This window comes from Cavia porcellus, unplaced genomic scaffold (assembly GCF_034190915.1).
Source record: "Cavia porcellus strain 051 isolate PalLab524CR breed Dunkin Hartley unplaced genomic scaffold, mCavPor4.1 scaffold_5, whole genome shotgun sequence".
In the NCBI taxonomy this organism is placed as follows: Eukaryota; Metazoa; Chordata; class Mammalia; order Rodentia; family Caviidae; genus Cavia; species Cavia porcellus.
In genome coordinates, this window is record NW_026947488.1 from 13,224,544 (window position 1) to 13,249,573 (window position 25,030).

General features: G+C 37.0%; 1 protein-coding gene across 4 annotated transcripts in view; it reads left to right on the forward strand.

Annotated features, from left to right (window-relative positions):
- Positions 1-25,030, forward strand: part of Stau1 (staufen double-stranded RNA binding protein 1) — a 60,053-nt gene that overhangs the window by 3,529 nt on the left and 31,494 nt on the right. For 2 of the 4 annotated variants that reach the window (XM_063248198.1, XM_063248199.1), the window contains exons 2-4: positions 6,751-6,822; positions 15,460-15,742; positions 24,206-24,344. In XM_063248198.1, coding sequence (XP_063104268.1) covers positions 15,544-15,742; positions 24,206-24,344 — 338 coding nt within the window. In that variant the 5' untranslated portion in view covers positions 6,751-6,822; positions 15,460-15,543. The remainder of the gene's footprint in view (positions 1-6,750; positions 6,823-15,459; positions 15,743-24,205; positions 24,345-25,030) is intronic. The other 2 variants (XM_063248200.1, XM_063248201.1) reach the window with 2 other exon arrangements.

Here is a 25,030-nt window from a genome sequence, read left to right on the forward strand (position 1 = left end):
AGATCTTAATTCTAGTAAAACTTTCAAGTGTTTAAAATTGTTACCATAAATAGTCTCTTTAGAATAAATTGCTCTTTTAAGATTCAGTCAGAAAGCCCTTTTATATACAAATTACTTTAATTTTAGAAATCAGCATGACTCATGGAATTTCCCTCAGTTCTGAAGCCCAAACTATCAGTGTTAATCCTAGTGTAATCATGTAAACTGCTTCTTTGATCCAGTGTTTCTTAACTCCAGTAAGAAAATGCAGATTTTTAATACAAGAGGTACAACTTGAATCCAATTCTAGGCAACTTTCTTTTGAGAACTTGTATTGGGTGGAGCAAGAGTGAAATTCACCAGCATGAAAGTGTAAATATGAAACTTAGAGGAAAAAGGTATCTTTGGGTGATGTCATAGTCACTTTCAGAGGCTTTATTTTTAAGAACCTTTTACACTGGTCATTTTATGTCATACTTAGTGGCACAGAATTGCTTAGTTTGGAGACACATAAATTATTCCCCCTCAGATAAGAGCTATTTTCTTTTTCACTAGGCTGGGATTTTAGAGACTTCAAAAATATTTGGAAAATTTTATGACATATATTTCACAGTAGACTTTTTTGGTACCAGGGGTTGAACTCACGACCTTGTTGCACTAGACTTATATCTGATTGTTTTAAATTAACTTCTGGTGGAAACTTCTGTGGTTGAGATGCTGGTGTAATTTTCTTTGGGAATTTTTTTATATAAAAATTTCATCAAGATCAAAGCTGTATCATTTATGCTGTTCTAAAAATATAAATTGCACATTCAAGATTGAACAATGAGAAGACATGTTAGTTGCTGTATTTTCTCTTAACATTTTTCATGTCAGACGAATGATAGTTTTTGAAATTTTAGTGTGCAGTACAACTTTCTACAACATTTTGCTATACTGTGCTATCACATTTATTCCATCTATCTCTTAATTCATTAATCTTTTTCGATATATTTCAAAGTAAATGCAACATCACCACTGAATACTTCAGGATGCATATTTATTACAGTTACTTATTTTGAGGTACTGGGTGCTAGGCAAGCTCTCTGCCACCGAGCTGCTTCAGCTATTACAGTTAATTTTAAGTTGAGTTAGTGCTGTAAGTTATTCTGAGATCTTTAAAAGCTAAGAGCTTTGATTTTTTTTTATTTGCAGTTTTGCTTTGATTCCAGAACTCTGCTTTTAAAACAAATTGTTTTTTGAACTTTTTCATCAGGATGCTCATTTATAAATCAACAATTGTGAAACTTAAAACCATGCTGACCAAATTCTTGTTCTCACCTATTAAAGTGATAGTATCTTGTCAAATTCCCCCACAGATGCTTCCATGCTTATCTTGTTAACAATTTAATGCTCTGAAGTAAAAATCTTACTGCAAAGAAATCTTTTATTTTTTTATTTTTTGGTACTGGGGTTCGAACTCACAACCTCAGGCTTACCAGGCAGGTGCTTATGCCAGTGAGCTAAATCCCCAGCCCTATTATTTTTAAAAACAAAATGGAAAATTGCTGCAAGTAAAACGTTTTTTAAAATATATTCTCATACTGGCAAACAAGAGTAAAGTGATATGTCACCACATAAGTGGAGGCAGAAACTAAATATCATGTTATTTGTGTTTTTCTGGGATTACACATGTTATTTTATTTTATGTTTGTCTTTTTGAGGCAGGGTCTCACTGTGCAGTTCAGGTCGGTTTTGAGCTCATTTGGTAGCCCAGGCTGGTCTTGAACTTCAAACAATCCTCCTGCCTCAGCCTCCCAAGTACTGGAATTACAAGTGTGTGCCACCAGGCCCAATTTGTTCATTTATTGTTAAAGATACATATTTACGGATCCTCTTCAAAGTGTATTACCTGAAAACAAAAAAAAATTATTCAAGAAAGTGTTTATTTTTGAATAAAAAATTAGCCAAGTATTAAATCTATAATTTACCTGTCTTCTGTTGATCAGTGATCTAATTTGAGAAAGAAGTGCGATTTACAACACTAATAGAATCAAAACTGGCCATCTTACTTCTAGGAGTTTTTTGTGATGTCTGCCAGACTATGGCAGCTTCACAGTGTCGGGTCACCATCCTTCTCTTTGAGCACCACCACTCAAGAGTGAACTTCACCCATGTGTTGCCCCTACTTGTAAGGTTCTCCCCTACAGAAAGGGCTGGTTTTAGCATGTTCTTTGTTCCCCTTCAACGTTTTTAACAAGCGGTATGTAGCTAAAAGTTTATGTTTCTAGATGTTTTTAGGCAAGTGAGAACAGGATTAGTAAATTTGGTGGTTAGTAGTATTTATTGCCATTTATTGAGCTCTTACCATGTACCAGGTTAGAATTACAGGGTAAGTTATTTGATGCAGAAAAGGAATCAGGCTAAGTTGAATTTATCTAATAATATAAAAGCTGCATTTCATTGAACTCTTGGTACCAAGGATTGATACATAAATTCTTTATGTAGTCTCTCTCTTTGGTTTTCTGAGACAAGTCTTAGTCACTGTATAATTCAGGCTGGCCTTTTTCTGGAGATATTTTATTTCAACCTCTTAAATGTTGGAATTACAGGCATGTACCACTATGCCTGGCTGTATGTTGCATTTCTAATATTTAAAACCATTTTTACAGAGTAATGGCTGAGGATACTGTGGCTTTGAGAGGCCAACTAATTGGGCTGGTCCAGGTACACTATTAGACCGAGAATAGGCTGGTCAGACTTCATGTGTCCTTTCCGTGGAACCATGCTTCCTCTCAGATCATGCTTAGGGGCCTTCTGTTCAGGATAATTGATTTTGCTTGTCACTGGTGTTCCTCTAGCTTTCCACCCACTCTTGATAGCATAAAAATTTCCCCTCTAGGAAAAGATTTGTTCAGTAGGTCAGTTTGCAAGAAATTCTGTTTAAGTAATACTTAGTGTTTTTGTTTTGTTTTGTTGCTGGGGCAAAAACCCAGGGCCCCACTCGCTGGCATTCTAGGCAAACAGTCTACCAACTGTTTGCCCCAGCCACAATATTTAGCCCTTAAAATGATTCCTTTGATGTGTCAAATTAAGCTAAAACTTTAAACTGATTCACAAGTTTGTGTGTGGAGAAGGTCTTAGAAGTGAATGAGGAGGTGGTTTATTAGCCTTTGCTGAAGGACTCTAGCAGTTTCTTAAATTATTCCTGTAATCTGTCATTAAAGTTTGTTGGAAATGACTTACTAACTATAGTCAAGGCTGTTACTAGGAAAATGAGTTACTTTTGAATTACCATGCTCCGCTTTATTGGAAAAGAGAGTAGGTGTGCAGTGTTCTTTCCTTCCCAGCTGTTTTTAAGGTTCAGTTTCCAGCCAGTGGTGTTGAGCATAATGCAAATTTCTATTTAGTATTTAGGATTCCTGCACAATTTCTCTTTTACTTTCTTTGAATTGATCTGAGCCAGAAGCCTCTGGTCCTCCACTAAGAGAACTGTCCTGTATGGCTAGTCTTAAAAGACTAGATCAGTGAAATTAAACCTGCCTTTGGATTTGTGCTTTTAGTAAGATGATGTGTGAAATTCCATTCTGTGTTTAACCACAGTTGAGGTAGCTATGTAGTCTGTAATGATATAAATGTGTCTCATTAATGATGAAAAGCTGTTAGAAATGTGTCTTTTCTGAGGATGAAGTGAACAGATGCCGCTGCTTAAATTGTTAGTATATTGACTTCCCTAGGGCTGAGCTTTATGGTCTCATCAGATCTTACCTGATTCTTTCACACCTTTGCTTTTTTGAAGTTCGTGCTTTCCATAGATTAAATAGCTGAGGCATGAAATTTTACTTTTGTCTGATATAAATAGACTATTGTCTGGTGATGCCATTGTAATTTTATGCAGGATGTTATCCAGCCCTCTTTATGAAGGGGGATAATTTATATGCAATAAGTCTGATTATGCTTAGAAGCTTACTTTTTTTTTTTTTTTTTTTTTGGTACTGGGATTGAACTCATAACCATGCTGCTGGCCAGGCAGGCGTTTATGCCGCTGAGCCCCCGAAGCTTATGTTTTTTGATGCACAGTTTAACCAACCTGCTCATTGAAGGTCCATACCCCTTACCTAGGCAAGTCAAATAAAACTAGGTAAATAAGTTTTCTTTTGGTTTACAGTAAACCTTTATATTTAATGACTACTTTAAGGTCGTAATGACTGCTTTTCAATAGTAATTTCTTGAAAATTTATTTTAGCAGTAAATATTCAGAAAAATAAAACAATATCGTTTTTGTAAAACAGGTTTTTTTTTTTTGTATAAAACAATAGCTTTTGTAAAACCTTTTGTTTTGTTTTTTATCTTTTTGAGACAAGGTCTCGCTATGCAGTTCAGGCTGGCCTTGAGCTCACTTTGTAGCCGAGGCTGGTCTTGAACTCGCAAGGATCCTCCTGCCTCAGCTTCCCAAGTGCTGGGATTATAGGTGTGAGCCACCATGCCCGGCTTGTAAAAGCTTTTTTTTTGGCTTTTTTTTCTTAGTATACTCTGAGTGTACTTTATTAGTAACATTTTTGTATTATCAGTTACGGTATGCCCTAACAAAAATGATGTTATACTTTATAAAGGATGAATGTCTCCAACCCAGTTATCCAACATTATCAGTTAATCCACTGAGGAAACATGGTTATTGTTTTATTATTTTATTAAATGCATGAAATGTGTGGTGGTCACCATAGTTTATATATTAAAAGGCTGAATCCTGCAAAACTGATTTGCTCAGCTGATTCAATTGCATCTTGGAGGTAGGACCCAAACCCAGATTCCTAGTGAGGAGTTTTACACCGTAGCCCAATGGCTGTGTGTCAGCTGTTTTAGTCTTTCTTCTACATCAGGTGTTTTTCTTACTTACAAGGTGATATGTGTTATAAGTGATTGCCCCTGAGAATTACTTATTTTAAAAATTTGTATTGGGTTCAAGGTTATTTCCATACCAGTTCGATAAGAACAGGGACTGTAGTTTTTTTTCTTTTGTATGCGTGTACCTCTCTCTCTTGCCTGGAATAGTGTATACCATTGAAAAGTGCGTATAAACAGTAGTTGCTGAAGTTATTAAAACAATGAATTTAGTTCATTTTTTGGCATTCTAGTGTGTCTTCATGAGTTGGAGAAAACAATTAGGCTTATCCCATCCTTTCGTATCCTTGCCATTGCTCAGACTAAGTGCTATACAATGTAGGAAATAATAATTTTTTGATGTTAATTGGAAGATTCAAAAAATGAATTTGCTTTTGGATGTGTGAGTATATATATGAATCTCTATGATCACTTGTATAAAGAAGTTCTAGATCCAAATGATTGCAAATCTATATTTTTCTTCTGCTGTTGGTGTCAGTTTATTATTCTCATTATGTGTGACTGTCAGCTCCATTTTCCATTCTAATATTTTACTTGTATTGTGAGGTATAAAACTAGATATCCAAGTAGTTCAGCATAGAGGTGCTTGGACTGAAGGAAGCCCCGTTGGTAAAAAGGTAGGCGTAAGCTGTGTCACATGGTCTTGCACATCTCTTTGGGTTGCTCAGAGTACTTTATCAGTTCCTATTCATGCCAGGTTATGGAACACAACTGGGTTCTGAATTGGGAAATTTGTTTAGTACAGATTATTTATTGTCTGGTATGATATACTTGAAACAAGAAATATCTCTGATTTTAGAGATTTCATCCCTCCCCATCTTCTTCATCATTTTGTTATCTTCTTTCATGATGATCAAACCCGGGACCTTGCACATTATTAAGCAAGCACTCCACACTGAGATATGTCCCTAGCTCTTTTTAAAGATTTTGGAATATTTTCATAGATTTACAGATTGATCGTCTCTAATTCTGAAATCTGAAATGCTCTGAAATCTGAAACTTCTTGAGGACATTTTAGATAATTGGACTTGGGAATGCTCAGCCTGTGTGTGCAGTGTACTATTTATGAAAGAAAAAATCCAGGCCATTCAAATACTGGAGAGTTAATGAAAGCTCATGATTTTATTTCTGAAATCATTTAGAACAGCTGCTTTTTTTTCTTGTCTGTTAAGTCATAATAGCAGTGAGAAGTGAAACAGGCAAAAACATGTTATGTAGTAAAAATGCAGAAAGCATCTCCAGGTAAGAAATTTTACTTGTCATTGACTACTGCCGTTTAAAAGGAAGAGGAGCCTCTAAGTCAAACCTGAGAGTTTGAGAATTTAACTCAAGTTCTGTCATCTAATTCCAGTTGTAAAAGGTGACTGTATGGGTTTTATTTACTAGACATGGTGTACCTTCTCTTTTCTTTTCCAATTTCATATAACAGTTTTAAGTATAGAATGCTTTTTGGTAATTTTCCTTGTGTTGGCATTTGCATCAAGCATATGGAAACTACATTTATGAATAAAATGTTCAGGTGCTATTGGGGGGAACCTCACAAACTTGAAAATCAGGCTTGTGTGATTGACAGTGGGATGTCCAGTTTCTTGAAAAAATAAAAGTATTCACAACTCATTCTGAAATAGTTGAGACTGAAAAAGAAAGTCCTCCTGTGTCACGTACTGCACAATCTTCTTTACTCAGTGTCCAAGCATTTATCTTTTGTCAACTCTACAGCGTCCTACTTTAAGCGATGACATCACACTTTCACAAACCTCTTTACTTGTAAATCTTAGCTTTCTCCTAAATTTGAGCAATACGTGTTTTCATTTTCAGGGGAAAAAAAAACACCCAGAAACAAAAGCAAAAAAACCCTCTAACCTAATAAATTATTCTCTTATTTTCCAGGAGTTTCCTAACCACAAAATCTCTCAGAACTAAGTGAAAACAACATTGTTTCTGGAACACCTTCTCTTTAAGGTACACATTGATTTTATTATTTCAGGTTTGTCTGTTACCAGTGCTATTTTTGAACCTTTGTATGGAAAAAAATTTTACTTATTAGAGAAACAAGTTTTGATGCAGCTTGAATTTCTTTTTACTCTTGATCTTAAGCAAATGTGGGAAAAATTGTAGGTAAGAAACCTAAACCCTTTAACCACTACCACCATATATTTTGTGTACAGTGTGAAAACTGAGCAGAGAACTTATCATTAAACAACTCACTCAATAAGTATCTTTGTTATAGAAGCCTTTGTAGTATGCTTTAAAAAAAAACAGCCTTTAATTTCTGGCTTGTTTGTTGAATTTAGTTTTCAAATTTGTGGAACTAATTCAACATTGTTTTCTGTTGTGAAATAGGAATATAAATCAGGCTTCAGTCTTTCTCAGAAAGAAAGGGAGGGACAAGAAGTGCAGATGGAGAGGGAAGAAAGGGGAAAAGGATTTTAAAAAAGAATCAAAGGAAAAATGGAAATAGCTTTTTCAAATGGGAAAGAGATTAAGAGTTAAGAGGGAGCAGAAAGGGATGGGAGGGAAAGGGGACAAAAAGAATTAAGATCTATTACATACATGTGCAGATTCCCCAAAGGAATGTAATCATTAGGTATTGCAAACATGTACTAATAAAATACGTAGTAAAAAATGAATACATATAGCGTGAAACCTGAAAAAAGGAATCAAGCTCCATTTACTACTGCAGCTTGTGATCACCCAGATTAAAAAATTAATCATAAGAATATTCAGGATTTGATTAAATTCCATATAGTTCTTGTTATGAGAAATGCAGGATAAAAATAAAGAGCAAAATAAAAGATAACAGGAAGTAGAGAGCATTTGCAGAGGAGAAGGAGATCAAGAGATGGAGGGAGAGAAGGGATAAGGGATGAAAAAAGGAATTGGGAGGAGTACATGTACCAACTCCACACAAAGAATGTAAACATCATGCACTGCAAACATGGCTAAAAAGGAAAAGGGTCAAGAGATGGGTGGGGAGAGGGCAGGGAGGCACAGGAAAGGGATGAAAAAAGGCTTAGGATGTGTTAGGGGCCTCTACCACATTCTCACAAGGAGTGTAAACATGCGCTACACACATACACTAATAAACTAAAGTTAACAGCAACAACAAAAAGGAAAGTAAGAAAAAAAAAAGAATGTGTAAGATTTTATAGTCTTTGCCTGTAATCCCAGCATTGGGAGCCTGAGACAAGCTCAAGGCTACCCTGGACTACAGAGTGAGTTCAAGGGCAATTTGAACTCTGCATAGTGAAACCTTGTCTCAAAAAGACAAAAACAAAACAAACAAAAGATTTTATAGTCTTTTTGTCAGGGCTGCAAAATATACTACATACATTAACATTGCTTTGTGTTTGCTCACACTGCCTCTAAGAACTGAGTCAGCACTCAGCACTCAGGAGGCAAATATGTGAGGATTGCCAGTTCAAGACTAGCCTATGCTACATAGTGAGGCCCTGACATTAAAAACCCTGAAAACCCATCACTGTACCATGTCTCTGAGATAGTATCTAGTAGATAAATTAGCTTACTTTTTGGGGCGGGGGGCTGGAATGAGGCAATCAAAACAACGCAATTACAGAAATTGTATAGAGCTCAGTGAATAGACTTATAATGTAAACATTGGAATCATTTTATAATGCTTTCTTTCCCAAGAATTGTATTACTAAGCCTCAAGATTCCTTCTGTATGTTAGCTCTCTGCTAAAATGGAAGCTTTGTCAAGTATCTTATAAAGTGCTTTGGAGAAACTGAGGCATGGGGAAGTAGATTACCAGGATTTGAATGTGTAATACTAAGTTGGGAGTGGAATTGAACGCCACAGCTTAGAAATTTGTTGTGATTTAACATTGTTGGTTGCTGTTTAGCGGCTAGGCTGGTTTCTAAGAAACTAAGTCTTGGCTTTGGTCTGTTTGCATAATGACAGTGATGTTAAGGGCAGTTGTGTATCTAGGTAGATGGCACATGGTTGTAGACAACTCTTCTAAAAGGAAAAGTCAGTTAACTATTACATTGAACCAAGTCCTGCTTAGTCAAGAATGTCACACATTACAACTCTTAAAAATCTCCACAGTTTATGAATAGTTTATTTTGGTTAGTTTAAAACATTTTTCTCTGTTTTTATAAGTTTAGATTTTAAAAACCATATTTAAAAATATGTATTTGAATTTAGTAGTTTTTAAGAATAGCTCCTAGGGAAGGGGAGGGGGAGCTTGAAGAGGTATTAGGGCTAGGACAAAAATAAGGTTTAAGACTTGTGGGGCTATAGAGGTAAATTTTGTTTTACTTTAATATGGGGTAATGGTTTGTGTTGGGGGGGGGTAATGGTTTTTCTAGGGTGACCAGTTAATATTGAATGTTCTTTAGGAAGTGTTTCTTTAAACAGACCACCCAGTGGTCATATTTGTGTGGAAAGAAAATCCTTGGTAGCCTACTTGGCATTGGGCCCAGTGTGAGACAGGGACCACATTCGGTCATTGTGCCTAGATGCAAAAGTCTTCAACAGCCTGCATTGTTTCCAGGTATTATTTTTGACTGATTTTATTGGTTCCTCTTTAGGGCTAATTCTGCTGTGTCTTTATCTTGTGCACTAAGGACATAGCATATTTTTTTAAGTTTGGTTATTTTTTTTAAAAGAACATTTTCTTATTGTGTGCTTTAATTAATATAAGGCTCTGCTGTTGAACCTTATCTACTCGATATTGATCTTAAAGCATTCATTTTGTAGGCTGATCATGATTGATGTACTTTTATTTTTGCCCTACCCTGGCTACAGGTGTTTGGGTAATGTTTGGAGTCAGTGAACTGTTTTTTTTTTGAGGCACGAGATGGAGAGGGGAATAATGATGGGGTATGAGTTTGCTTACAAAAACATAAATCACACTGTACCTACAAAGACGTGTCAGAACAGGCTGGGGATTTAGCTCAGTGACAAAGTGCCTGTTTGGTGAGGGCAAGAAAGATGTGTCTTTCTTAAATAAGGGTCTAAAATAACTATTTTGAGTATAAGGAATACTGTGGGTATTTCAAGTTTATTTTAAAAGAACTTTTTTTTTTTTTTTTTTTTTTTTGGTCTTTTTTTGAGACAGGATCTCACCATGTAGTTCAGGCTGGCCGCGAACTCACAGCAGTTCTCCTGTGTCAGCCTCCTGAATGCTGGATTATGGGCATGCACCACCATACCCAGCTGCAAGAGCATTTTTTTTTTTTGGGGGGGGGGTCTCTTTCCTTTTTATCGGTACCGGGGATCGAACTCACGACTGCCTGCTTGCAAGGCAGGCGCTTATGCCGCTGAACTAAATCCCCAGGCCCTGTAAGAGCATTTTGTAGGAAAAGTGACCACATTTCTGTGGGATTGGAGCCTCTCAGAAACCAAAAGGAACAAATTGGTAGATTTACAGTTGGTTGTTTAAAGCTCTTTTTTTTTTTTTGGTACTGGGGATCGAATTCGAACATGCGCTTATGCCGCTGAGCTAAATCCCCAGCCTAAAGCTCTCATTTTTTCCCTCTTCTTTTTGATGGAAAGTTTAACAAGTAGTGCTCGCTTTTGCAACACATATGCTAAAATAGGAGTCCTACAAAGATGTAGCACAGTCCGTGCACTTCACAAGCTTGTGAAGTGTTGACAAGCTTGTGAAGTGTTGTGTATTTTTGTGTTTGTATTAAGAAAGCTTTTCTTAGTGTGAGGTCATGAGTTCGATCCCCAGCTCCCCCCCCCAAAAAAAAAAAAAAAGAAAACATTTCTTTGTTGAACAAATAGATTCTTTACCAAATTTGAGGATGTACATTTTGCCATTTATGGTCACATATTGTAGATGCTTAATAAATTATTGTTGAATATTGAATGAGTATATTGTAAAATTGCAGCTCATATTGCTAATAATGTTTTATCATGGTAGGAAACTAGAGTGTTCCTTTGTATCTGTGTCTTTTGTTACATGAGATTTACTGGAGGATTTGCATGGGGAGATATTTAGTGAAATTTGTTGTGATCTGAAAAGGAAGTTTGTCCAGAATTGAGACCACTATTTTCTTTTTTCTTTCTTTGTCTTTTTTGAGACAGGGTCTCACTATGCAGTTCAGGCCGGCCTTGAGCTCACTTTGTAGCCTGAGCTGGTCTCTAACTCGCAACCAGTCCTGCCTCAGCCTCCCAAGTGCTGGGATTGCAGGCATGAGACACCACGCCTGGCTGAGACCACTCTTTTCTTTTGTTTGCCTGCCTGCCTGCCTGCCTGCTTGCTCTTTCTTTCTTCCTTCCTTTCTTTGTCTCTGAAATAAATTTTGTTTAGAAATACCATTTTTTGCAAAGGAGAATGATATACTGATCTCATAGAAGTATAAGTGCTGCTTATAAATCGGTTAAAACATTGGTTATTAAGAAGCACTTAACAGGCGGGCATGGTGGTGCATGTCCGTAATCGCAGTTGGCCAGGAGGCTAAAGCAGGGGGATTGCAGCTTTGAAGCTCAATAAGACTGACTCAGAAATTAAAAATGAGAAAAAAATGAAAAAGATGGGTATATATCTCAGTGTCGGAGAGCCTTCCTAATAAGTGTGAAGCCTTGGGTTCAATCCCCACCAGCACAAAAACTTGAGTAGTTATTTTATGCTGTAAAGGATTTCGTAGGCTGTTAGTCAAAAGTAAATACAAGGTAGGCTTAGTGGTGCACGCATGTGATACCAGTGTTTAGGGGGCTGAGCAGGAGGATCACTGTGAATTTAAGGCCAACCTAAGTTATAGAGCAAGGCTCTGGCTTAAAAAACAAACAAAAGCAGAAAGTGATTATGACTACAGCGTTATTGCAGACAGTTTTGTAAACTATTTCTAGAGGAATCCACCTTCTTGCCTATTAAATCAGTCTTTGTGCTCAAAATGGTCTAATCATGTTGGATTTATGGTTGAGTGATAAACACACATTTTGCTTTACTACTTTTAGCACATGTGTGGTTAAAGTTTTTGTAGAGTTTGTGTGCCCGTGTTTCACTTTCCCACAACCCATAATATTTAGCGCTTGTAAAATGGTAGCTGCCAACTAAGATGAAACTGTTGTTTTTTTGTTTTGTTTTGCTTTTGAGGTACTGAGGATGGAACCAGAGTGTTCAACCACTGAGATAATTTCTAGTCCTGAGATTATTTTATTTTTTATTTTTTTGGCTTTTTGAGACAGGATCTCACTATGCAGTTCAGGCTGGCCTTGGGCTCACTTTGTAGCCCAGGTTGGTCTCTTGCAACAATCCTCCTGCCTCAGCCTCCTAAGTGCTGGGATTACAGGAGTGCACCACACTGCGTGGCCCAGCCCTGAGTTTTTAAAAAAAATTTAGGGCAAGATCTCAATAAATTGCCCAGATTGGGTTTGAAATTTGTAATCTTTACCTCAACTTCCCAAATGGCTGAGATTACAGAGGTACATCACCACATTTGGTCTTTCAGAGAGAAACTTAAAAGAACTTTGTTTTTATGAAAACGTTGTGTTAACAAGCCAATGTTTGGAACCAGGGGAATTGGAATTAAAGAGTCTTTTAAAAGAAGTACCTACAAATCCTTCATTTCACTTCTTTTAGTGTTAGGGTGCTTATGTGTACATTATAAATGTTGATTTTTAGAGGGAGAGGAGCTTATTTTCCTGCACTGCTGTCTTCAGTCCTTCAAACAGGAGTGTTTGCTGGGAGGCAGGGAGATTACAGCATAGCACAGACTTCAGAAGCAAAGGTGTTTCCAGCAGGAACTGAAGGATCTTTGGATTTCCAACTTCTCAGCCTCATTTTACTATGTGTAAAATACTGTTCTTCTCCAAGAAGACTGTAGCAAAGTATGTTGATCTCTCACATTAGTCCCTAATTACCTGATGGAAAACAGTTCTTCAGGATATAAAGGGAAAGAACTGTTGTGTACCAGATTTTTAATTTGGTGAGGAGTAGTCCAGGTTTCATGATCTGGCTGAAGGCAGCTGTGAACTTTACATCAGTAGTGAAAGCCCTCTGCCCCCTTTACTGCCTTTTACACTGAACTATATTTCCAGTTTGTTTGTTTGTTTCCTTCCTTCCTTCCTCTTTCTTTTTTTAAACTTTTTTTTTTTTTTTTGTCTTTTTCCTTTTTGTCGGTACCAGGGATCGAACTCACGACTCTCTGCTTGCAAGGCAGGCGCTTATGCCGCTCAGTTAAATCCCCAGCCCCGCTTTTTAAAAACTTTTTGAGACAGTATCTTGCTTAAATTGCACATGCTGAGCTGGAATTTGCCAACCTCCCTCAGTTTCCCAGAGTGCTAGGATTACAGGCACTGCTGTAGTGAAGTAGTGAAAGCTTTGTTTTTTGAATTCTGTACGTGAGTAAACAGTCTGTTCTCCATTTACAACTATGGTGTCTGCCCTGGATATCAATCAGTAGGGCCCTTCCCACCCTCGCAGGTGACAACCAGAAAATACCTTCAGACATTAGCAGGTTTTTTCCCACCCTCATTGTTGTCTCTCTTGAAACCACTGCTCTTTGTGGCCATTTCAGACTTAAACAAGACACATGAAGCATTAAACTAGCAAGTGACTAAAAATTTATTGGCAAATGCGTACTCCTTTTGAGTCTTAAAAAACTTTTTTTTCCTTCTAGATTAGGAGTTGAATCCAAGGCCTCAAGTATGCTGTTTAAGCATTCTTACACTGAGTTATACCCCTACTCCACTGCTTGGTAAATTTTAGTATTGTTCCTAGTTCATTTAAAGTTTACAAAATGCAGTTTTACTTAGAAGTTTTATACATTTTTTAAAAATTCGCAGTTTTTAACTGCTTGTTTTAAGCAGTTAATAGACAACTCTTTCTTGTGTACTTGTGGTTAACATTTTGGAGCAATCTTAATGAAAAGCTTTTTCAGCTGCTAGAAAATTCATGTATTTATGACTAACTGGAAATGCTGGCTGTGAGCCTGCTTTGAAGAGCTTTACTCAAAAAGGATCCTTTTGGGCCCCACCCTTTCTAATTTTAAGTACTCATTCAGAGTCTTAGAGCCACCAAGGGCAGTGTTGGGCTGCTGCTTCTTGGATGGTGGTAGGCCCTGGCACAGATATTTTTGTTTTGGCTTATTTTCTGAGTTTTGTGACCTGAGATTGGTGTTACAAAGTTATATGTACATTATAAGTGATTTCATTTTTGTTAATAAATATGTCTTGAGTTAGAATTTAGAAAGAGTGGAAATGGGAGAAGTCAGAAAGCAAAGATTTATCTCTTTTTGGTAGCTGAAGGAAAAAAATGAAACAAGGTCATAGCTGATTTCCAAATGGTTCTGGACTTGTTTTCTTGACACTGGCAACTTGTCTTCTAAGACCATTATCTAGATCTTCAATGGGCTGTCTCTGTTACTTTGTTCTGATTCCAGAAGTAAACAAGGAACCACAGCACTGTTGGGGATTTTGATGAATTGAGGTAATGTCTATTCCTCTGCTGTCCCAAGTCATATTGTAAGCTGTTTCTTTTGGGTTTTGCAGTTGTCTTTGCTTTTCAGCAAGAGAGAATATGACTCCTCAAATGAGTAACTTGCTCTGGGTCTGACTTTAAAAAATCATTTTGAGACTTTTGAAAAAGTTAAAGCAACAATTACTATGCAACAGAACTTCTAATCAGTTGGTATGCTGGATTCTGCTTCTTTGGCTAGTTCTTGAGAGACACTTCATTTCTAGTTTTTGTTGCTGCTGCATATTTTTGAGTATATTTTACTTTTTGAAAACATTTTTAGCTTTTTGAAGGATAGCTATAAAAGTGAGCAAAATCATTCCTAGTTTTGATTGAAGAAATCGAAATGTATTTAGAAAGAGTGCCTTTGTAGTTCTGATTTACAAAATGAAGTAAACAACCCCTGCGTGTTCCTACCCCCAGGCACACCAGTGACATGCCAGTTTGCAGTCTGTTCCTCTCTTCCTTCTCCTGTCTACCTTACTTGGAGTAGTCCTAGGTTTAAGGCTGTAAAATGGCCGTTGCTTTTCCACAAAATTCTTTAGGGTCATGAACTTTGATGGGAGTGCAGCAGTGTTCTGATTTAGGGCCTATAATTACCTGAAATCTCTGTAAGAAAACGCATGTGTTTTATCATAAGGAAAAAGAAATAGCAAATGTGAGAATTTCCTCTCTTCACCCAAGTGAGAAGAAAAAAAAAAAAAAACCTTTAAAACTTGAGCTTGTAGCCCTTAAAGGGAAGCACTGTTTCTGTTCACCAGTTAATAGTATTATTAACCCATTTTACTTTTGGTTTCTCAGAATTTTGAAACCTTTGCCATATCCATATACTATAGAAATCCTGTTCTTTACAATTTGTACTTTTGAATGTAAGCAGTAGATTGAAATTCTTAAAATTCACTAATAAATATACCCCATGGATTCTCAGTGTAAAATGAAGACACAGAACATGTGGGTATTGCTAGTCTTTCTAAAAATAGGAAAGTCACAAGGCCAGGAAACTTTCTGTACATCATGGAAAAACATATTTCTAATAAGTGAACATAGCTACATGCTAAATGGTGTTCTTTGCATAACCGAGTAGGTAACACCAGTTTTGACTGAATATTGGCAATTACATATCTCCTCTATAATTTACCTTTTTATTTTCTTTCCCTTACAACTTTTAGGTAGAACTTTAGACTTCATAGCACTGAATTAACCTGCACTGAAAGCTGTTTACCTGCAGTTGTTCACTTTTGTTGAAAGTGATCATGTCTCAAGTTCAAGTTCAGAACCCATCTGCTGCTCTCTCAGGGAGCCAAATACTGAACAAGAACCAATCTCTTCTCTCACAGCCTTTGATGAGTATTCCTTCTCCTGCTAGCTCTCTGCCCTCTGAAAATGCAGGTAGACCTATTCAAAACTCTGCTTTACCCTCTGCATCTATTACATCCACCAATGCAGCTGCAGGTAAGCTTCTAAATCCAAGTGTCTTCTGTTTCAAATGTTTTCCCAGCTTGTTTTCTGATCTGATAAGTAAGTTGGAGATATAGGGAGCTATCATTTATCTTCAAGAGGCAGAAGAAACTATTAAACCACTTGCAGTTCTTCATCCCAGAGATAGAGCACTGGATATGTCCGGGTTTGATGGAAGCCTCAATTGACAGCTTTAAATTATAAGGAATGGAATTGAAAACTGTTGATAAAATCTAGTCTGTTATAGAGTAGTAGTTGACCCATGAATTAAACAGTGAGTTCTGTTTTGGATAGTCATTGTTTAACGGAAAAAGTCTCCTTTTAAAATTACTTCTCACAACTGATAACTCTTGTATGTGCAGGTTCCCTTTTGATGTATTTAAGATTTTTATCCTAAACAAGGTGACTGAGTTAGTTACTGGAATATAAAAGAGTACATTGGCATTAATTAATTTTTATTTTGAACAAGTAAGTGTAAGGTTGAGAAGTTCTAGAGGCAGCTCAAAAACCCTAAAGAGGAACAATTAGAAATTTAATAAAAATCAGGTGCAGTGTAATCCCAACATTTGGCTGTAATCCCAACAGTTGGCTGAGGCGCTAGGAGGGTCACTGAGTTCAAGGCTGGCTTGCACTACAAAGTGAGACCCTGTCTCAAAAAAACAAAATACCAAATCAAATAAATGAAAAAAGAAAAGAGATATTTAAAAAATGAAATAAATTTAGATGTGTTCTGATTTGATTATTAGGAAATTGAAAATGAACTAAAGGTATTGACTAGAAAAGAGTTGAAACTCTTGACGGGGACTAAAAGTGATATTCTGTGTGGTGTCTCCTCCCCCCCCCCCCCATGTCAAGGCCAAGTAAATAAAATGAAGTGTCAGTCTGGGTGTCTCCATACCAGAGTTAGCATCTAACAAATTTTTGCAAGTCCTGCCTTATGCCTGACAACTTGCCTAGCAGTTCCTCCTTTGGCATTTCATTTTCTGTATTTTATAAATCTGTCCTTAGACTGTTGCTCCTTTTTCTCTCAGCTTCATGATCTCTTCTGTGTCCTGAATGTCAGTGGCTGCCTCGCTGGATAGTATTCTTGGCTTGTCATCCCCCAGAGACTCCATTTTCTCTAGATTTGCCGTATGTGACCATCTCAAAAGAAAGATACATAGAATCTATCTCTCTCCTTGGATTTATTGCCTTTTCTTCTAATATCCTCTTACATCTACATCTTACTGACTTGATATCCTAGCCATTTGACTCATGTAATTCAGAAATAGCAGAGGTCTCAGGATGCTGTCCTCTGGAGAAAGGGTAGGGATGCTCTAGGAATAAGAAGTTAGCCTTGTGGAAAATAATAGGCAGTCATGTTAGAGATACTGTTGAATGTCGCTAACAACTGTCATAATAACCAGTTTGTCTCAGGAGAGTTCCTTGTTGATCTCTTGGTTGGATACAATAGCAGCACTTCCTTGGAATTCAAATCTTGCTTATTTGCTGGGGGTTAGTGTTGTGTCTGTGTTGGTCTGGGTCTATCCCTGTTCCCACCCCCACAACCTCCCGTAATGGGAATTAAACCCAGGGCTTTCATACTGAGGTACATCCACAACCCATTTTTATTTTGGTAAGTTGCTCAGGCTAGACTCAAACTTGAAATCCTCCTGCTTCAGTCTCTCAGAATGCTGAGATTAAAGGTGTACATCTTCAGTTATTCTTGACTTCTATTTTCATTCTTTGGAAGACACTCTCTCTTAGTTACCCAGCTTTAGCTGATCTAGAAGCATAAATCCTCGTTGTGTCTTTCTCTGGGCATGTGCTCACAGCATGCTTTGCAGTTTTGTATTATTGCTGCTGAAGTTTAGACCTTCAGATTTTTCTTCCTCTATTTTTATAATCTTGGGAGAATAGCAGTCTTACATACTGCTAGTATATTTCAGTAGTCTGCCTTATTTTCAGTTCCTTCTAAGGTGACACCCTCACCCCCTAAATAAGCCAGTGTGTTTTGTGAATGAATTAATCTGTTTCACCAAGATTTTACCCAAGTATGAACTTTTTGTATGAGAAAGGTTCAGTTCAGTATAAGGTAAATATTGCTGTCCTGTTTGTGTATTTCTATCTCATCAAGAAAGTTTTGTGATTTATTTTTTGTTTTGTTTGGTCTTTATTTATGGAAATGAGGTCTTGCTCATGCAAGTTTTGCTCATGCTGGTCTCAAACTTAGGCTTTGCCTGCCTCACCAAGTAACTGGGACTGGAGGCATACATCTGTCTCCTGGCTTTCTGATTTTTCTGTTTGTTGGTTAATAATGTTGAAAATAATGATGTGATTCAAAATACATATTTTCAGATTGCTAAGGCCAGGAAATTCAAACGTACAGGTTTATGAACAGCTGCCTCTTTTTTCATCCTTACAAAATAGATCAAAGAAAATACATGCTTTTCATTGATGTTTGGCTTCTAAGGCTGCATCAGTGTATGGTTATTTAGGATTTCGAATAGAGACAATTCCCAAGTGCAGTGGTTGATATTCCATGACTTTTTCCCAGGCTCTGAGCTTTTTTGTAGCCTTTCTTTGGCCTTTGCTACCTGTTTGGTTGTGGACGGGGCAGGGGGAGGAGGTAACAGGAAGTAGATTTACTATTTATTAGCATTCCAGGTAAAGGGTTTAATGATGCAGGAAAGAAATTCATCTTAAAGTGAGACTGATTTGTCTTTGATTTCAGTTATTTTTGTTGTTCTTCTTATCTTGGAGAATAATGTATAGACTATAATTAGAATTTTTGCTGATTGTCACTGAGTTCAGTCTTCTAAACTGGTTTGGTATCTGCTGATTTACACCTTGGATCTTAATTTTTGCATACTCAGCTTTGTCTTTTAGGCAGTGATACAGGATGACACAGTAAGAGAGATAAGGAATTGGGCCGTCTATTTCTGATCCTAGCCTTGCAGCGCAGATAGTATATTAAGGATGAGCTATTTCATTATGTCTCATTTTTTTTTCACATGGAAGGCCCCAAACTTTAAATGCAGTCATATTTCTCTTTTCATTTGATTAAATATGACATCAGTCGCTGTCATAAATAGGGACTGTTTCCTTGCATGTGGGGTAAATCACTTTTTCAATCAGTCAGATCTGAGTTTGAATCCTGGCATCTTTCTAGTTTTGTGACCTACAGCAATTAAGCACTTTTTTTTGAAAGTTGCTTTCTTCATCTGTAAAGTGGGGATAGTATCTGCAAAATTAGCCTGTTGTGAGAATTAGAAAATATATGTGAAAGTGTGAAGTACAATGCCTGGTACTTCATCCGTGCTCGAGAAATAATAGCCATTATTATTAAGCAATTATGTATTTAAGAAAAATGTTTCTCATCCACATGGGGTTAGTTCAAAAATGTTATTCTAAAGCAAAATTACTGATTTTTTTAAAAAAATTTTTTGTGTATCTGGGTACCAGGAATCGAATTCAGAACCTTGCAATTGCAAAGCGCTGCATCACTGAGCTGTATCCCCAGCCTACAAAATTATAATTGAACTGTTTCTTTGTATGTGGAGTGCATTTAGTAATTTTTTTGTAATTTGTGTTTTTTCTACCGTTTTTTGTTTTTTTTTTTCCCCCTAACCAGACCTTTACTTTGGGATTCTCTTTACTAAAATTGTTTTAGTAGTCTCTGACATAGGTACAAATTACTTAACACTTTTGGTAGATTTTGTGTGTTCATCTGTGACTACATTTTTTTTTTCACACCCACAAGTTGTTCAAAGAGAAAATTCTTTTCTTCTGTGTGACTGTTGGCATATTTTTAAAAAATTAGAGGTTTGATGTACCTTGAATTCTATCAAAATCAAGATTATAACGTTGCTACCAACCTTCTAGGTAGGATGCATGCAAAATGACAGTGTGCAGATTGGCGAAGGTCCTAGAGAAAGGCAAGGGAGTTAGTGAGATTAAGTCCTTTTGGTTTTTATAGTTTCCCCCCCTCTGGTGATTCTGTCAAATCACCAGAATGACCTAGGGTCATTGCAGGTGCCTGCCTTTTGACCTCTCAGGCCAACCTGTGGGCTTTAACTTCCTGTTATTTGGTACTTAAATGTGTACTCTCATAAACAACAGAATGTATACAGCAGATCCCTAATGTTTCATGGGGAATGAAGGATTTGTTCAGTTTTCCCTGTTAGTGGAAGTTGTGTACTTAGGAAATCTTGAAGTTAAGACCTATGGGAAAAACCAGCTATCAAGACAGTGCCCTCCTCCAGTCTCGTTAGGCATCAAATTTAAATGGTCTAGACATACCTAAGCCAGTGTTTCCCCATTCTCATATTTTATAAATGAGATAAAGTGATATCTAATGATTAAAAAAAGCTACAGTTGATTTTGCTAAGTCCTGAAGTAATGATTTCTAAACTTAAGAGTGTATTAGAATCACTTTAGAGCTTACTAAATATACACAGACCTGGATGCCCCTTGTACTATTTAGTCACATTTGGGCATTGGTGCTTTCTTAAGCTTCCCAACTGTTTCTTCAGATGCAGCCGGACTGTAAGAATCATGGTACAGTGGTAGGTCATCAGGTTTTTACAGAATTATTAGCTTAGTAGTAATGGAATTTTAATGTCATAGAACTTTTAAGAATTTTTGGGTTACCTTTATTTGTAAAGGAAGAAAGTCTTGCCTTCATCAGCTTGTGTTGAAGACAAAATTAGGTAGTGTCTAAATAGTATGTAGTCTGAGAATGGAAGTCAACATTTGAAAACCTAACTGACATTGTGAGATTTTCTCAAATTTTGTCTAATGGGATTATGTTTCCAGATGAGAGTTCTCATATACCCTGTCTTTAACTTGCATGCAACACTACAATGTTTCTAAATCAACTTTGTGAAATCTCTTCTGTGAGGAGTAATTGGAAGACAGTTTCTATTTAGATATATTCCAAGAGAGAGTTATTATTTTAACATGTGATGACATATGTACTTGCCCCATATTTCAGAGTTAATTTTTCATGGAGTGCTATTGAATGCTAACAAGTGGATACTAGAAGAAGGTTTTTATACCTAGAAAGACATAAAAGGAAAAAGGTTTGAAGGAATAAAATACTAAGATAGTGCCCAGGTCTATTTATTTAGATTTTTTTTTTTTGATATAGGGTCTCTATGTAGTATAGGCTGGCCTTAAACTTGCTTATGTAGCCAGACTGGCCTTAGGCTCATGGCAGTCCTCCTGCTCAGCTTCCGGAGTGCTAAGATTACAGGCATGCACCACCACGCCTGGCTGTGACCAGACTTTTAAAATCATGACCATAAAATGTGTCCAAGGTCTAAGTCATAATAAAGGACAGCTTATTGAATTGAAAGTTCACACTTTTCCATTTGTAGGTGTTTATAGTTCAGCTAACATTTGGAGATAAGCACTGAGAAGCTGAAGGAAGTAGTATTTAAAAGCCTAACATACAACTGGTGCCAAAGCTTTGGAAGGACAATTTCCTAAACCCAGTGTTCCCTTTTCATAGGAAGGAAAGAATCAGGTATTATTGTGGGATAACCTGTCAGGTTCCTTTCAAAAGTCTGTCTGGAGGTACTCAATTAGTATGAGTATGAATGGTTTCTTAACTAACATCGTTTTTTTTTTTTGGTTTTTTTGTCTTTTTCATTTTTATCGGTACCAGGGATCGAACTCACGACTGCCTGCTTGCAAGGCAGGCACTTATGCCGCTGAGCTAAATCCCCAGCCCCACTAACATCGTTTTTAAAAGCACAGATCATAGCTGGATATCGTGGCTCATGCCTGTAAGCCCAGCACTCAGGAGGCTGAGGCAGGAGGATTGTTGCGAGTTCAAGGCCAGCCTGAGCTGCATAGTGAGACCCTGTCTCAAAAAGACAAAAGCAAGCAAGCAAGCAAGCAAGCATGCACACACAGATTATATACCATCTATTTGGAGTCCTTAACCTGAACTCTATAAAACAGTGCGTTCCTATCCCACAGTTCCTTGATTCCTGGTGAGCTACAAAGGGTAGGGAAAGGAGCTGTCCCTAAATAATTCTTAAAAATTTCCGAAAAGCATTTTCTCTTGAGAAGGTTTTACAAACTTCCCAGAGCAAGCATTGTTTGACTAAAATATATAATACGTTTAAATTTTAAAAATTTGTTACAATAAAAGACAGGTTACCATTAGCCTCCTTCAGAATACTCCTCCTCACGTCAAACACTCTTATCTCAGTTTTTCTTGCCACTTTGTGAAGCGGTTCTGGGAATCTTGTTTCTTGAGTGTCTTTATGAGGCATGATCAAAAGTATGGTGAATTCTGTTGCTGAGTAGCATCCAGCAGAAGGCAGACTCATGAGTATGTCATGGCATGTCCTTATCCTGTCCTTATCTGCTTTACACTGGATCTGGCACAGTGCAACTTTTGGCCCTTCAAAACGACCATGAAAGATAAACATTTTGAAGCGATTCAAGACATTGAGGCAGCCTGACAACACAACTAAAGACACAAAAGAGAACTTTCAGAACGGCTTCAGAAAGTGCAAGAATGTGGTGTGTGTTGGAAGTGAGAATATTTTGAAACGGGAACTAATGGCAAGGTATCTTTTACTGTAACTTTAAAAATGCTTAAACAGCCTATTTTTTGATCACACCATGTAGGTTTTAGGTAGAGGCATATCTAAGTCAGTGTAGTAATGTTGATGTAATCTGTTGATTAGAAGTGCTAATTGCCAGTATATATATCTCCTGATAACTAAAAAGATGGGAAAAATAAATAAAAACTAAAAAGTTTAGAGTAACTTAAATGTTTACCACTGGCATACAAACTAGCAGGACATGGTTCTCCTACAAAGACCTCAAGCACAGAGAAACAGTAATGTCCAGAGGTGTGTTCACTGGATATTCAGGAACCACTTTCCTGAAGCCGTGGTTGACAGAGCTCTTTCAGGTGTCATTCCAGGCCTTGGTGGGCAGAAGTGAATCTAGAAGGTCCCAGTGAGACCTTTCCTGTTTTTGATTTCTCTGTGGTGTTTTCTTCAAATTATTTCTCTATTGCAGATGAATTCTGTTTGGTTAGAGTTCCTCTTAAAATGATTAAGGGTATACTTAAAATGAAGCTGTACAAATTATGTAAAAAATTCTAGCGTGAGAAAAAAAGGCTGATTACTTACATGATCCTTTGTGCAAACTCCAAAGATATTCCTGTAAATTTGATTCATGAACTAAATTTAGTTGAGCCAATTATTTTTGATAACATCAAATCATTTTAAATTTTTCTTGGCTTTTTTTTTTTTTTTTTTTTTATGTCTTTGAGACAGGGTCTCCTGTGCAGTTTAGACTGGTCTTGAGCTGACTTTGTAACTGAGGCTGGTCTCAAATTTGCAACAATTCATCCTCCTGAGGACTGCGATTATAGCTTTATGCACCACCACACCTGGCTTCAACATTCTTAAATTTTGTGTACATTTAAATTGAGTTTTGCCATCACTGTCGTTGTTGCGTTTGATATGAAAGTGTTGTTTTTAAGTGTGATTGTGCACTGACACTAATCTTCCCAGGCTGACTTTTTAAAAAATTTTTAAGGACTTATGGATTGGATGAACTGAGAGAACAAATCAGAAAATGAATACTGTGTATTTTGTAAAGTTGATAATTCTGAGGTAATGACTTGCTCCTATTGTGTTTAAAAATGGAACTAATTTTCCTAACAAATATGACCACAGATCAAACCCTGTTACCCAAAGTGGAGATGTCTTGAATATTCATTTTCTGGACCTTATCTTCTTCAAGTAGAATTTACTTGCCCCCTTCTCAGTCATTTTATCCCTTCCCCGTGGCACATGTTCCACTGTGTTGTATTGTAGTTCTTTAACTGTGTTTTTTGAACTCTCCTTCAGGTCAAGAATTGTGTCCCTCAAGATTAGCACAGTGTAGTACTTTCTATCTGGTTGATCTTTTAATAAGTGTTTCATTCAAATAAATGATGTGTACAAACATAGCTTTAAGTATAAGTCAATAGTAGAGGGAATCAGGATGATCAGTGTGATATGGTTAAGTATTCTCAAACAATAAAATAATTTGAATGATCACATGGAATTTTTAAGCAAGAAATTTGACCTGTATTAGAATTTATTTTTCACAACTGTGTACCCAGCTGTGTACTTGGGTTAACATCCTGGGCTACATTGTTCTCTTTGATGTTCCTTTCTACCAGGAAATCATAATAGAGTCTTGGATTTCCTAATCTAAAGCTTAGCTCTGAAGTACTCAGGTCCCTTTATGTAGTACTTCATGAGTGTATAGAAAGCATACTGTTGGGGCTGGGGATTTAGCTCAGCGGCATAAGCGCCTGCCTTGCAAGCAGGCAGTTGTGAGTTCGATCCCTGGTACCAATAAAAACGAAAAAGAAAGCATACTGTTTTTTTTAAAATTTTGTGATTATCCCCATGTCAGAAAAAAACTGTTTCTTATTTTGATTCTGTTTTACAGAAAACACAACTCCTACCATTGAGCTAAATGCACTGTGCGTGAAACTTGGAAAAAAACCAATGTATAAGCCTGTTGATCCCTACTCTCGGATGCAGTCCACCTATAATTACAACATGAGAGGAGGTGCTTACCCCCCAAGGTATGTGTGTGTCAAGTGGTTTGTAAAATATAGTTGAAAATACATCTTTTACTTAGACCAGTGGTGATGAATATATGACACTCACATTTTTCTTTTAAGACAAAAGATTTTAGTATTTTTTCCTAAACTTAAACCTCAGTATTCAGGTTTAACTGCAGTGTTTACACTTTGTGATAAATAAGCATGGTTTTGGGTTACATTTTGGGCACTCGTCTTGAAAGGTTCATCATCACTGACTTAGTGTCTATAAATTATAAAGCGAATAATCATTTGGTCATCTTTGAGTCTGCCAAAAAGAGAAGTAAGCTTTGATTGTGTTGCCCTTTGGAAATATCTTGGTGCTCTTTTACTTTCTGTCTTTGAAAAAGGCCTGAGCGTATTCCTCATGAGCAGTGTCTTGGGCTCCCAGCAGTCTGGCTGAAGAGCACCGTTGCAGTTGTTGTGTGTAACTGAGTCATATTTGAATGTGATTCCTCCAACATCATGATTCTCAGCATGCATAGATTTCCTGGTGGTTGTTTTTGAGACTGGGTCTTGCTATGTAGCCCAGGCTGGCCTGGAGCTCATGATGATCCTTCTGCCTCAGCCTCACTTATGCTGGATTTACAGGCATGCACCACCACCCCTGGCCCTTGATTATTGGAGGATTTTTGAATTCTGAATTTGGAAATAGCCTCGGGCTATTA